The sequence below is a fragment of the Aptenodytes forsteri genome, unplaced genomic scaffold, assembly GCF_000699145.1.
Source record: "Aptenodytes forsteri isolate BGI_AS27 unplaced genomic scaffold, ASM69914v1 Scaffold171, whole genome shotgun sequence".
NCBI lineage: Eukaryota > Metazoa > Chordata > Aves > Sphenisciformes > Spheniscidae > Aptenodytes > Aptenodytes forsteri.
The window spans coordinates 496,660-512,218 of record NW_008794211.1 but is presented as its reverse complement, the minus strand read 5'-3'; the positions used below and the strand labels follow the sequence as shown (position 1 = coordinate 512,218).

General features: G+C 34.5%; 1 protein-coding gene across 1 annotated transcript in view; it reads left to right on the top strand.

The window, feature by feature from the left end:
- ASCC3 (activating signal cointegrator 1 complex subunit 3) overlaps positions 1-15,559 on the top strand; it is a 287,341-nt gene that overhangs the window by 188,365 nt on the left and 83,417 nt on the right. The window contains 5 exon segments of the mRNA XM_009285000.2: positions 3,251-3,370; positions 7,554-7,718; positions 8,583-8,669; positions 10,923-11,099; positions 13,272-13,497. Coding sequence (XP_009283275.1) covers positions 3,251-3,370; positions 7,554-7,718; positions 8,583-8,669; positions 10,923-11,099; positions 13,272-13,497 — 775 coding nt within the window.

Genomic DNA, 15,559 nt, shown 5'->3' with positions numbered 1-15,559 from the left:
GAGTGGGCAACTATTGTGGTTCTCAGAAGAGACACAGAATTTCTTCAAAGCCCTTCCAAAAAAATCACTCAGGAGCTGGGTGACTGGGTGGCTAATCTGGGTATTTGAGGCAAAGTGCAGGCTGGGCGGAATTGAAGTTTTGCTCCCTCGGTGTCCAGGGCCCTGACCTGACCTGAATGAGACCAGCAACCTCATCCATTCTCCCCCCACCTTCTTCCGTTGGAGTTAACAGATAATGACAACTCTTGTGTAGTTTGGTTGTGCTTATAAATAGTCCTTTGGTCACGTGTGGTTGGAGGAGATTCTGTGCCACTTGGGAAAATTCTAGTAGCATTAAGAAATTATTTCAAAAGCCATAGAGTAATAAGACCATAATCACTTCAGACGCTGAAATGGTAACTCAAAATACACTGGTTTCCAAAGCAAACAGAAAATTGCTTATTAGGTTGTTAGAAAGATTCCTTGCTCTCTTGCCTTAACAACAAATATTTGATTCATATATAGAAATTTTTCATCAATGTAATCTGGCTCAATTATATCACTATAATAGTAATTAAACATTCTTATGTAAAAAATACAGTATGTTCTATAATATATGATAATATATACTGTATATAATATTTATTATATATTAGTAATATTTTGATGCCCTTTTCTAATCTGTATAGAAATATCAGAGAAAAAAACTTCATTTTTCAAAAACTACCCCCAAAAAGCCGTGCTACTTGTATCTGTTTACACTTTTCTGAAAATCAAAAACACCTCCTCTGAAATACTGTTCAACCTGGAAATACTGCTCAACCTGATAAACTCTGTGGGATAGCATTTGTAAAAAAAAAATCATTTAATGAAAATGCAGACTACTAAGCACATCACTCGGTGATGGTGACATCAGCCATTGAACAATTAGTTGAAAATTCGTGATGCTGATGATTTTTTTTTATTTAAAATGACACAGTGAGTTGGATTAATACAGTACTCGAGTTTCCATTTTGTGAACGCAACATGATTATTTGTATTTGTACAGTTGAAAAAAAATATTTTGTGATGACTGGTGCAATCAAACAATACAATGTCAACACAGTAAATATTTCTACTCATTTATTATTCTATCTGTAACAAAATATCTAATACATGGTTGAGGAAATGCTGGAAAATTTAGAACTTTTTTTCTTTTTCTTTTATTTTAATAAAGTATCACCTTGTCTATTTATTGACTTCATAAATACTACATATCCTAGGTCTTAACAGAGGTCCTCTCCTAACTTTGTAAATAGTTTATTTCATAATGACTCTTAAGTGTTTGTATTAATAAGGTAACTTCCATCATTCATACTCTTTTAACAAAGGTATACGTTTTCAAATAATCTATCAGAACTTCACTTGAACACTAGATGGCAGCAGATATCTAGAAGTTGCCTTTTTTTTTTTTGGCTGTGCATATTATTCAGTGAATATTCATTAAAGTTGGTGGAAGAAGGAAAGTGCAGTATTAGATTTCAGTACCATATCTGAAACCCAACTGTATTTCATAATCACTTTTTTCCCCCTCAGTTTTAACTTATGAAAATAATTAATTATTAAGTAATAGAATCAGATATTTGAACAAATGAGGCAAAAAAATGTGTTTTGGTTTGGTTTTTTTCTTTTAATTGTCAGACTTCACTGTCATCGGTAATGAGAATTTTATGTTTTCACGATTGTGAAAGTGGTTGGTTGGGGGGGAAATGTTACTATTGGACTATGTTGTTATGCTATTTCAAGTTGTGGACTGAAAGATATTTGAATCGTGGGAAGAAACCAAATGCTGAAATTAGCCTGGGTAGCAAATTAAGTAATAATAACCTGTGGGCTGTATTAGATGTGTTCCCTGTAGTAGTCTATGAAGAACTGAATGTTTTTGTACCTACTTCAGTGCATTGTGTAGCTACTTACTTTGAAAAACAACACAATGGGGCTTCCCGCGACCTCCCTATGCTGTTGAAGAACAAAATATCACTTGAAAAATGTGCGAGACAAAGGTTGGGGTTACTCCATGCTATTAGTCACCAATATCAACAAGGTTTTGCCAGATTTAAGTTATTTTAACTCAGGGCAGATTTCGCTTGCATTATTATTTTTGACTACATATTTATGTTATTTCAAAAAGAATATATTATTATTAAGGTCTAGATGCTTAGATCTGAACATACATATGAAATGACTTACAGTTGATTAGGGTATTTTAATTTTTGCCAAGTCATGTGGAATGTTTATATGAAATCCAAACGCCAATAAAACAAAAATAACTTAAAAAATGTAGTAATGGATCACAAAAATTTGGTAAGAGGGACTGACTTGTTTTAAACAACCAGCAACAACCACAATATTTATTTATGGGACACGCAGGAAATATTAAATTCTCCTGGTAAAATCAGGTTAACTGGAATAAGCAATAAAATGCTTCTCATGAATGTAACCAATACAAAATAGAGCTTAAGCTATCCAGTAAAAATGTATGTGTGGTAAAAAAATTTGGTGATAAAACTATTGAATTGGCAAAAAAAGTCACCTAGTAAAAAAACTGTTTTGGTATTCCTGATTTGGCCTTGAAAAATAAGTAAATATACATATATATATGTGCAAATTAACCATTCAATTTTGTTATGTTTTGATATAACAAAAATGTAGCAGGTACCTGTATGTTTGACTTGCCAGATACAAAAGGAGAAAACTATTTGTAAAAACTGTATAAACAGATTGTCAAGTATGAGGGCATGCTGAAGAGAATCCTAAAGATTGTTGGTATCATTTGGTTTAGGACTTGAACCAGAAAGTGCTTTTACATTGGTATGAAAAATTAATCTTTTAAATGTAGATTTTTTTTTTTATAAAGGTACTCTTCTTTAAATTACCCTGAGTTTCCTCGCTAAAGGATTATGCTGTTTTGTTTGTCTTTTTTTATAGCAAGCTTGCTCAGTATCATCTTTTAATTGTAAAAATCATAGGTGGTGTAGGAAACATCATGTCGGTCACTGTATCTATAGTATTATGTCACAGAACCTACCATGTTATTAGATATTCATAAGATGAAGATGTGTAAATGGTTCAAGTTATTGTCCTATGATTATTTTAAAATAATTTAAGTTGGAAACATACTGACACTTTCTTTAATCTAGTGCTAACACTCTGAATTCTGTATGTTTTCAGCCAAATACTTATGTTCAGCTGTAACATGTACATTTAATTTTGTCTCTTTTCCCATTTCCAGATTGCTCTTGGAACAGTAACTAATGTGGAAGAAGCAGTAAAGTGGATAAGTTACACTTATCTTTATGTACGGATGAGAGCAAATCCATTAGTATACGGCATCAGTCACAAAGCTTATCAGGTATAAAATGCATTTTAAAAAAAATCTGTAACCTGTTCTGGGTCTCTAATCCTTCCCTGATGTGAGGATAAATATTTGCTATTTCTACTTACCTGACATCAGCAATTCTTTTAAAGTGCTTAGAAAAAGGTATTTTCTGTAGCAGAGTATTTTTAACACTAAATTAAGAGGCCCCTTCTGTTCACATAAAAATACATTTTAACTGGCCAAGTTATGCTCCAAAGGACAACTTACTTTCTTATCAGACGGTTACTGTAACTTAGCTTATTGTCAGCGTTTCAGTACTGTAGGCTAGATACAAATGATAAAATAAAGCATTCTTGAGTTGCTTGCTTTCCCCCGTCCCCTTCAGCTTTTGTTTTAGAATGTTTCATCCCATGACATCTTATAAATTATAAAATGACATTTTTAATTGGTTTATTATTTTCTTTCTTGTGATTTAGTGATTATAAGATTTTTTATTAATTTATTTTGAATTTTCTTTTGTTTATTTAGAAGTGTTTCATGCAGTGATATAAATCAGAGCACAGTTACAGAAGTTTTTTTCAAGTTTTTTTCATTATCTGTAAGTTTTAGGAATTTTAAGAGTTTACCGATTATCTAAATATTGTTACTTTTTTCTGTACAGCTGTTTATAAGCAATTAATGTTAACATATTTTGGACACGGGTAATTGAGCCTAATGCAGGTGAAACTCTCAGAAGTGTATGGTAACTGCAGTTTATTTCACGTGTCCTGAATCTGTTTTGTGACGTCATAATTTGTCATGATGTTGTCAGCAGCAGTTGTTTTGGTCATTGTAACAAGTAGAGATATATCTCAGGAGGTATTTTTTGGATAGCTTTTGTGTCTGATAGTGGAAGCTGTAGTGGCAGTAGGTAGGCTATTGTTTAAGCAAGCTTCTGCAGACACCTTTAGATCTCTAGTCATCTCAACTCTGTTTTCTATAAAAAGCCTTACACTACATTACCATATGTTAACATAACACTACATAACACAAATCACAAAGTAATAGAAAAATGAAAAGCAAAAATTGCTTTGCTAGTGAGAAGAATGTTGTTGTCCCATTCCTATAAATTCCTTCTTTTTTTTTTTCATCAAGTATTTTCGACCAGTGTTATTAACAAATTTTAGATTAAAAGAAATGCAACCATGGTGGTAATAATTGGTGAAAAAAAAGTAATAAAACACTAACAGAAATGTTTTTTATAAATTTAAAAAATAATGAACAAGAGTTGCTCCCTCTCCCCTTGCTTTTGTATTTTTATTCAGCTGCTGAGAAAATGGAGATTGCCAGCACTTGTCTTTTCCTGCCACTAACCTCCTTTCTGCCCCTTCTGATTTGATGTGCTGATAATCGACATTCCTATTTTTGTGTTAAGGCAGTAACAAATTGTATCAATTTGAAGTGTTATGCATTCACGTAGGAGCAAACCCAATGCCAATCCCCATATTTTCTAGATAAACCAGTTTTAAACTTCAAAGCTAATGTGTTATAGACAGTATACGGATGGTATAGTGCCAGATGTGGGCATAACCGCAGATTTGCTCACTTAGGCCGTTCTATTCCTTCTGTTCTGGTTATAGGTATCCAATTTTCATAATTGGTATCTTACTGTTTCTTAGTAATGTTGCAGCGTGCCAATTTCTATCTTTGTTTTGGCTGACAGCCAATCTTACCCATTCAGAATCCATATATCTGCATAACCATCGTGGGTCACGCTCTTCCCAGCTGTTCGGCGGGGCTGAGAAGATGCAAGTTCATTCTCCTTGCCCTTTCCGCAGGCGCTCACCTCATCCAGTAATTACTTTAGGGCACAAAAGGTCCAGACTGTCCACACAAAATGGGTGTGTTTTACTGCACAGGGAGACCAGGGTGAGCATGCACCTGCCATGCACCGACACATTCTCCACCCCACGTGTTGCCGCTGGGATATTACTGTTCTCCACCTAGCCCGTTTCTGGGCTATGCCCAGGAGTAGGCTACTCCAGGCCCACTGCTTTGGTTTGTGACTTTTCAAGTTGTTTGCCAGAAGTGCCAATAATGCCTTTTACTGAGTTGGGAAAATGGCAAAAATTTATGATGAGCAGCAAGAAGAAATAAAGAGTGGAAGGAAGAAGGGGAGCAAATGTGAGTGTCATATCAGTGAAGCCTGTGGTATGAATTACAGGCATTTTCTCATCCTTTTAGGGTTCCAAATCAAAGGTGGCTGGTTTTTTTTAAGGTAACCCCTTTGCCTGTTTTCTCCTCTTTTTGGTTCCACTCTTTGGTGTTCCCACAGTTAAGCAAAGCTTTTTATCCCCGTAAGCTGTATGTTTATGTTTAGAACATCTGTAAAAGTTAGAGGAGCTTGTCCCCAACGCTTCTCTCAGTGAGCTAGAGAAAACAATGTGAATAATAATGTACTTTATCATGCATTCTTAAATTTCCATATGTATACTCCAGACCTGCTCAGTTTCTTGCTGTGGGCATGCCAAGGCTTGTTTTTAAGAGTATGTCTTAAAGCTGTTCTAGGCTGGATCTTTCACTCTGTGGGATTTCTAATTATGCAAGTTCAACAAGAAGGGTGCTAACCATGGATTCTCTAGACTGGAATATTGTTTCACAGCCTTTTCAAGTTGGTGACCTTTTTTTTAAAATTAAAACTTTTGTATTTGTAAAAAATGTTAGTCTACTGTTACAGCTTTAGCTTTTTTATATGTAAGGCAAAAGATTGGCACGTAATTTGGACTGCCAAAGGAGTAGGGAAGTGTTTTGATATTTTTTAAATTTTTTTCCCCCTCTTTAGTTTTAAGAAATGTTAAACATCTGGCATCCTGATCTTTTTTTTTTTGACCACCTCTGCTCTGAAATCTGACCTCAGTGCATGACTTACTATTGAGAAAAGCACTCTAGACCTTTGTCATCTTAGCTTTTGACTTGAAACTAAGGCAAGCCATAACTAAGGAGAAACAGCTTCAGAGTAACTGGCAAAGACGGGGAATATTAGTAACTAGTCTTGCAGCTGCTTTGTGGAGATGGCTGTGTTTGTCTGCAGCTTCACTGAATGGGAGATGAAGCACTTTGGCACAAAGACGAAACTGAATCCTGGCCCAGGGAAAACTAGAGCAAACCAAGGCATAGCAATTCTTAAGGCCTGTTCTTTTTTGCAGTCTTGGTCATATATCCCTGGTGCAGATTTACCAAGAGGGCTGGTATGACTTACTTTGTAGGAAATCTGAACTATACAAGCCCTGAAATAAGAATGTTGCCTGTGGACTAGAACAGAGTTTCAGTCCTTTCAAATTTGGTGACTAAATTTAGGGGACTAATTACACAATTAATTAGAGCTATATCTCAGGTGCACATATACCAGAGGGTTAACATGACTATGAATCCCTTTTCACCCATCCCTCTCAGTCTGGGTATCACAGGTGCGTGATGTGGAAACACACAATTATACAGCAGTCCCACTCGGATGGCAGTTTTGCCCCAGCCTTGTATGTACTAATGAGATAATGTACATTATTGCTTGGACAAAATGTCCAAGTTCCTGAACTTTGGTATGAATAGAAGTGGTGTTGGGCACAGCAAGTTCCTTGTGTGCTTTTAACGTGAATGTTTATATGGCACGTCTATAGCTCAGTAATTAGAATATCCCAGCTGACATACCCAAAGCTTTTGGGGATGTTAGAGTTTTTTTGCTGGTAAACATTTCAGCCATCCAATTTGAAGCTTATTCTATTTAGGATACAATTAAAGTCATCCTCATGTCAGATACCCAGGCAAGGTATATCTTCAGCCATTTTCATAAACAGAAGATACCATAAGATGGCATGTTTTTGTAATGATAATTTCATAAAGAATACCTTATCATTAAAACTTCTTTCAAAAACTTCAATGTAAATTTATTCCTTAATGAGGCTACTCTTTCATAAGTAATAATAGTCTACATTGTATTGATAGTCTCGAAGCATTGTAAAAGAAATATTATTCTGATTATTTTGTCCTATACAGACAAGTTTTGGTCAATAATGTCAATGTAACTGTTACTAGTGAGATCTCAGGAAAATCTTGACTTAATAACTGTACCTTCCTTTTATTTGAGTTCTGGCTTTGTGTGACTGGTTTATCTCAATAAAACCATTTGTTTAACACTTTTTTTTCCTTTTATTACAAATAAATGTGTGTGTTTCGTGTCTAGATGGATCCAGGTCTAGAAAAGCACAGAGAACAATTAGTAATTGAAGTCGGCAGAAAACTGGACAAAGCCCGCATGATTCGCTTTGAAGAACGAACTGGCTTTTTTTCTTCAACAGATTTAGGCAGAACTGCCAGCCACTACTATATTAAATACAATACTATAGAGGTAAAATATGATGTTCTATTTCTGGGGTTTTCTTCCTTCTTTTTGAAGCTATACCTAAAATAGTTGTAAGATATTACAGAATATGTAGCTGATTTGTTCAATATATTTTCAAATCATATTTATTGAAATGGGGAGAGAGGGAATAGAGAGGAAAAACAAAGAAACTAAGTATAAAGCAATACTGAAAAATTAGACTTGGTGTGAAGTGAGATTTGAAATTTCTGTAGTCTCTGCCTTCTTTTAGGTGACTTATAAGAAACATTTTGGTAACAGTGTGTGCAACCATTGGTACATGATAGCACATTCAAGTATAGAGTCTGATAACAGAAAAGTTTTTCTGCATGAAAATCCTATCAGGTTGCCAATCTTAAACAACTTTTGGCACTGTAATCAGATTGTGTTGTAAATGTGTAAGGAAGATGCATTTGTACAAAACTTTGTAGTATTGGAAGCTTGATTTGATGTACACATTCATCTTAAAACCTTTCTTTTGTAGTGAATAAGTCTTTTTCTTGAATAAAAGCTGAAGACTGCATTAATATTTTTTAACTGTTTACTGTCACTATGTATAATTGGTCTCACAGATTTCTTCACTCAAATATGTCCTATACTTTTTTTGAAATGGCCATAGATTGCACGTCTCGATTTTGGGATGCCCAAGTTTCGAGGGACTGTTTTTCTGAAAGTGCTGAGAAGTCGTTCTGGAAATTGTTCCTGTTTAAATTGTATCACTCTGGTCTGCCAATAACTTACTTACATTTTAACCTTATATGCCATTTAAAATCTTGGTTAATGTTTCTTTCTTTTGTGCTATATGTGCATTTTTATTTTCAGTACTAAATCAATTCATTTTTTTTTTAATAGACTTTCAATGAATTGTTTGATGCTCATAAAACAGAAGGCGATATTCTTGCTATAGTATCAAAAGCTGAAGAATTCGAACAGATAAAGGTAAAGTTGTATTCTTTCATACAAAGAATATGTCTTAGAACTAGACACTTCTGTAGTACTCACTCCATAAATAGTGTTTACAGACCCAAGTTTTGTTAAATATTAAGCACCATTATAAAATGTTTTCTAAGTAGGCATAATTGCCAAGAACTATATATGCTCTCACTCAAATTCACATGTAGTTCAGCTTGAACTATAGTGCACATTTAATAACTAGTTGTGGACCTTTGAGAATTCCTTTTAAATGCCTTTAAGAACTTTTCAGCTTCTCAATTATTAACAGGTGAAGATAAGTGTCCATTGGAGTGGTGCACCCAGGGACGAGATAGTTTTTCTGTTTGAAGTTTAAACCATTATTAGATGTCTCACTGAACAATTTGCTTTATCAGAAATGAGGCAGGACTCACTGAAGTTAACTCTGTGATATACTTCATGCAGGGAACAATATTAGATTAGCAGAATGATAAATTCTGATAAATTATTTTCAAATTTGAAATCTAGAAAGTTGTTGTAACAGATTTTGTTGTGCAGGCTAGATTACTGTGCTATTGTACTCAGTTCAATTCCAACCTCCTTTTTTGCCTCCTGTGAGGGTAGGACACAAGACAATACACTGCAAGCCGGCATGAGCTTGTTTGCCCATGCTTCCATCTCAGAGGTGCGAGCCAGACTCCACGGGGTTTATTAGCTTAGGCTCATTGCCATTTTACCACAATTACACAACTTTCAGATCAGAGTTGGCTCTCATTCACCTGGCTCTGTGAACCGGCAGTGTGAATCCCTCACCATCTACATATTTATATATTTGCACACATTGTCTGAGTATTACCATCTCTTTATCTAATGAAGAAATTGTATTTTGCAGAAATCTCTTCTATCATAGAAGATAATAAGCGGTGAGGTTTCACAGTGATACATGCAATGTTTTCAAAGCTAGAAGGCTTTTTTATGATAGTGGTATTGCTTTACTAGGTCTAAATTTAGCGTAATTGAATATTTGAAAGGAAAGCATATGGAAAATATGATGTGATATGTTTCTATATTTGTAACAAAGTTATTAGTGGTGCTTCTTGGCTAAAGCATAGTTTTTCTAGTTTGCTTTCTCAGATTTGTATGGTATGGCATCAGTGCAACATCATTTCCAGTTTTTTGTGATTCGTTTGCTGTGCAGCTCTGAATGTTAAAACTAGTAACCGATTTTCACAAAAATAAGTCAGGATTTGCCCCTCTGTGTGATACAAATTGTGACTTTTGTTGATATGAATCATGTTTCCATAATGCCTTTAAAAATTCTGTATTTTGAGATATGTAAGTCACCAGTAACTGAAATACAGATCTGGATTTGACCTGTACTGTGCTATGCAAGAGCAGAAAAAATTATCAAAAATGCCGTTGTAAGCAGAGCATAATATTCCCGTGACACTGGAGTCATCTGTGATGGTTGCGTCCTTCATTTTTTTCTTTCCTGTAGGACCAGTGGCTGGATAGTTGGGGATTTTAACCCAGTTGTCTTAGGGTCTTTTGTATGTCAGGTAGTCAGGTCCAAATGAAAATTACTTTCAGCTGGTTCCCTGCAGGGACCAAACATTTACCCTCTTTAAATAAGTTTTACACTAACAGACTATCAGTAAATCAAAGAATATGTAGATTTATGGTGGTTTTGCCCCCTAAGGGTCATCAGTTAGAATGTGAAATGTTATGCATTATTCAAACCATAGATATGAATATTTCTTTACTCATATTAAGACTTAATCTTATTAACAGTGAAAATTTTAATATCATGAATCATAGTACTTCATAGTTTTGAGTTAAAAATGTATTATGCCACATGCAAACTATGTAACTATAATGAGTACATTTAATGTTAATTCAAGATTGCCCTAATCCAGATGGACAGAGGTTTTACTCTGGTCAAATAAAAAATGAAATCTCATCAGATGAAGGATGGTAGGGTCAGAAGATTCAATTTTTGTGGCATATCAAATTTTTGTATGTCAATGGCAACCTTAATAGATGGTGATGAATAATAAAATGTAATTGTGTCACTATTAAGACAGTTTCAATTATGGTCTATTAGCTACATTGTGGAAGATGTGGGTTTGCTGCTTTTTTTCTTCTTTTTTTTTTCCCCCCCTTAAAACTAGGGACTCCATTTAAAAATAATGTAACTATGTTATAAGGAAAATTTGATTTCGATGTAAAATTTTTTATCAAATTGCTCCAGCCTCTTCACAATGTATAATTGTGTTTTAGGTAAGAGAAGAAGAAATAGAAGAGCTGGATACCTTACTGAATGATTTCTGTGAACTTCCTGCTCCAGGAGGTGTGGAAAACAATTATGGAAAAATTAATATCCTCCTTCAAACATATATTAGCAGAGGGGAGATGGACAGCTTCTCCCTTATTTCAGATTCTGCGTATGTTGCACAGGTAAAAATAGTATTTTTTACATATCTGTTGCTGTCTTCTGCTGTTTTCATTCTCCCAAATGTTTACAATTATGTAAGTAGGCCTTGATTTGCAACTTTTTGTACGTTTTTATGCAAATTGAGTTGAAAATCAGAGCCTTGTGTGTGTGCGCATGTGTGGTATAATATTTAAGTAGAAAAGATTTGCAAAAACCTACCTTGGGAGACTATTGCATTTTTTGTTAATTATGAATGTCCTTTTGTTTGTATTACCCCTGTAGTCTTAGTAGTTCTAACTGTGATTGCACAGAAATGTTATTCTTAACTTACTGGGTTTTCTTCTAAATCTGGAAAACTGTTGCAATTTATTTTTATGTTTTGTGTACTTTTATACTTTGTTCTGCAAAACGTAATTTGTGTTTTATTCACATATCTTAGTTTACACAAGAAAGATGTGCTATTACTATTTTATTGCTAGATGTAATCATGCAGATTTACATATCAGCCTATATATTTGTTTGTCGACTTGTTTTGAGACCTGAATGGTTGACAGTTATACAGCATGTTTAGTTATTACACAGAATAAAAGAACTGCAAGCCTGTGACACAGAACTGCTTGCTTACACAACCAGAGCCCATCTTAGAAAGAAAGGGGTGTTGCTTGAAAGTTTAGAATTCTGAATCCCGAAGAACTGGAAGTGACAAAATGCTCATAGCCAATCCCAGATGTGCAACAATAACGAATGTATAAAATGGATATAAAGTTTTACCTTTTAGCCTGTCCTATGTCTCTCTCCTTTTCTTTTCTTTTCTTCTTTCTTTTCTTTTCTTTTCCCTTTTCTTTTCTTTTCTTTACAGTCAGCAACAAGTTGCATTGAATCATTTTCGTCTCATCCTTACAAAACCATTTTGGAAATGATTGTAAAATTGCATTTAGTTGGTGCTAAAGATGAGAGTTAAATATTCAAAAGTATACATATTGTTCAGCGAGATTTTTATACTAACATTACCTTCTTCAGAAGTGTTTACATTTCATAGTATGTATGGGTATAAATGAGAAAATTCTGAAATCATTACACACCTCATAAAAATTGTGCACAGCAAGATCATTTTCAGTAGGATTCTTCTAATCTTTGCTTTCAAGACAATTGCATTTATTTGTCTGTCTCAATTATAGCATTTTTAGTGAGGCAACATGGTCATCTTCTCAGATCTTCATAAATTGTACATGTGGAACCAGTGCTACAAATTGTAAATTTTTTGGATTGGATAGTGACTATTAAGAAAATCATTCATCCTTTCTAAGTAAAAGAAATGTGCTTCTTTATTAACATATGCTTCTTATCACAACCAAATAATCTTCTATTTTTTATTCCTGTTGGCATTGCAGAGCCAGTAGAGAATGATTGTATTCTATTCAATGAATCAAGAACAGAATTGCTAATCCAGGCATAGTGCCGGTAGGAAAAAAAAACAAACAAACAAAAAAACAAAACACCCCCAAAAAACGAAAACAAAGACCAAAAAAACCACAACTTCGTAATACAGCTTGATAAGTTTATGAAAGGAATATCATAACTTACATTTTCAGGATAAGACTGACCTCATTCAAGCTTACGTTAATAATTAATTTTTCAAGTTCAAAGCAGATTTATACAGTTTGGTTATACAGTAGTCTCAGAAGATAGTAACATGTTAAAAAAAAGTCACTACTGTTAAACTTCTGTGCAAATGTTGTGAAATTCAATGTGAAATGGGATGCTATTATGGAAGCACAACTGCAGTGAAAAATTAAAACTTGATTTTCCATATAAACTGAGTTTGCAGGTGTATATTATATGGGGGGAGAAGGAGGAAGATATTCACGGTAAGTTGATTTGTTTCAGAAGTGACTGAGATGCAATAAACTTAGAAGTCCTTAATGTTACCATAACCGTGAACAAAATTATGTGGCAGACCAGCCACTACAACTTTAATCAGTTGCACATACTTCTTTTCATAATTTCTTTAGGCAATCATGAAGTAGTTGTGCCACTAGACAGTGATGGAAAAAATAGTTTTCAAGAATGTTTGAAATAAGTTTGAAAAGAAAAATCTATTATGGTTTGTCAAAGATGAGTCTATGGGATCCTTTTCATTTTACAAAGAATACTTGAGAGAATTACAACATTTTTGCTTTTTTTTCACTCTCCAGAATGCAGCTCGTATTGTTCGAGCTCTTTTTGAGATTGCCCTTAGGAAACGTTGGCCTGCAATGACATATCGACTACTGAATCTCAGCAAAGTCATTGACAAGCGGCTGTGGGGCTGGGTTAGCCCTTTGAGACAGTTCTCAGTGTTACCACCATCAGTCCTCTCAAAGTTGGAAGAGAAGAATCTCACTATAGACAAGATGAAGGACATGAGAAAAGATGAAATAGGTGAGAAATCAGCAATTCTGATCTGCTTAAACTGTTAGTAATCAATGGGCAGGTTAGAACTAAATCTGAGCCATTCGTTAATATACCCACTCTGGTCTGGAAGCCATGTAGACACATTAATTTGGTATTATGGTCTGTCCAATAAAGAAGGTTTATTCAGTCTCCACAGCTTGTAATATGGCACAGCTTTGAGGGTAAGGCTAGCCCATGTCCTGCCAACCCCAGAATACATGTGGAATGGCGATGTATGTTGATACGTATTTACATATATGTGTATATATACATATTTATGTTGATCTGTGCTTCCCTTCTTGCTCACATTGCATGATACACTACTATAAAAGGCATCTGTTTATTTTTGCCAGTTGGCAAAATATGGCCGCTTTTTTTTTTTAATTGAAATACTATTAACGTGAAAAAGAATAAAAGCAGATTATTATGTCCTGGTATACTATCAGTAAATGGCCTGCTTCTGAAACACTGCATTAATTTTCATTGAACATGGAGAATTCATTGTCACTGGTGTCATTGCAGCAAAACCTTAATGGAATTTTTTAAAGGATTTGAGACTTCGATAATGAGAAAATCCACAAGCCTACTGATAGGCATAATGACAATTTCTAGTATGTGTGTATAAACTGTTGTGCATAAACTGTCCACCAGCTGGTTGAAGTTGAAAAAAAAATTTGCTTGTAATGTATTTTTTTTTCCTATCTTAGTGTATTTTTTCTTATTTGGGCTTTCTTTGCACCTGTTATTGCCAGGGTGTTGAGAAATAAACTGCCATTTTTTTAAAAATCTGATTTTACAATAAAAATACAATTCATAGTCAGTGCTTTTTAGAAGTTATGACCTCTGACTTGATATTTCTCTCATTTGACAAGAGAACTACATTCGCAACTTAGGAATCTTTGTTACACCCCTAATTTAGGTTGGAAAAAGTTGAATAAATGTGTAAAAGTTTGCAGAATTAGAGGCTATATTTTTATTTAATAAGTTAAGCCAAAGGACTATGAGAAAATTTTAAAAGCTTACTTTAACTGTGCATTATAATACATGGTAATTTTAAATGTATTAAAAATATAACATTTTATTTGAAGTGCTAGCATTATCATGCTTTTCTATTCAGAAGCGTTATAGCACTTTTTTATTCAGGTTCGTTAATTTGTTCTGTATTTGTGCAGTCTTTTTAATACTTAATATTCTTTTCCATTAATTGTATTAGTCCTTTTTTTTTTCTTTTCTTTTTATATGCTTCTTTCTCCCCATACCTGCCCTTGGAGAAGCAAGAAATTTTGTATTAAAATACAAAACCAGTTTTGCTTCCTTCAACCTAGCGGAACTGGTATTGACAAGATGGCAATGCTTCAATATATACCTACAAAATGTCTACTTTTGTTTTATATTAACTTAGTTTGAAAGTAGATGAGACTTGGGATTTGACTGTGAAAATAGGTCATTGCTGACTATGTGTAATGATATTTCATGTCCTTCAGCCTTATAAACATCAAAGCAAGCTGATGTGTGCCTCTCTGTGAAGTGCTGTTGCTTGGCATACTTCTTCCTGTCTAGCCTCTCTTTCTGACACCACGGGTGTGAAGGAAGCGCTTGCCTGGCGCCTGCCTTATTTTTATTTTAATTCAAAGCCATGTCGAAATGAGAAAAGGCACAGCTTCCAGGTGCTGCCTTGTTCTCTGACTCCATAGGACTGGTTTCAGTCTTAGCGTTTCTTCCTTTTTAAATGTTACTGTGGCCTTGGAGATAGGATAGAAAAGGCAGGAGCTAACTGGCTAACTCAGTCCATGGCCTAGGGAGGGATAAAAGCATCAGATGAGTGCCAGCTCTCCCAGTGAATGGAGAGTACGTCGTGTGCACAGACCCTGGATTCCAGTGTACCACAAATTGGTCAACGCCTATCTATGTGCTGTTGCAATGTAATCACGGAGTTTCCAGAAAGCCAAGAAATCACTGTGTTACCTGAGATAAACAGCCCTGGTTTTTCAGAATACGGATGACAATCATTGTGGAATAAGCAAAATTTATTCTTCTTTTGTTAAACATA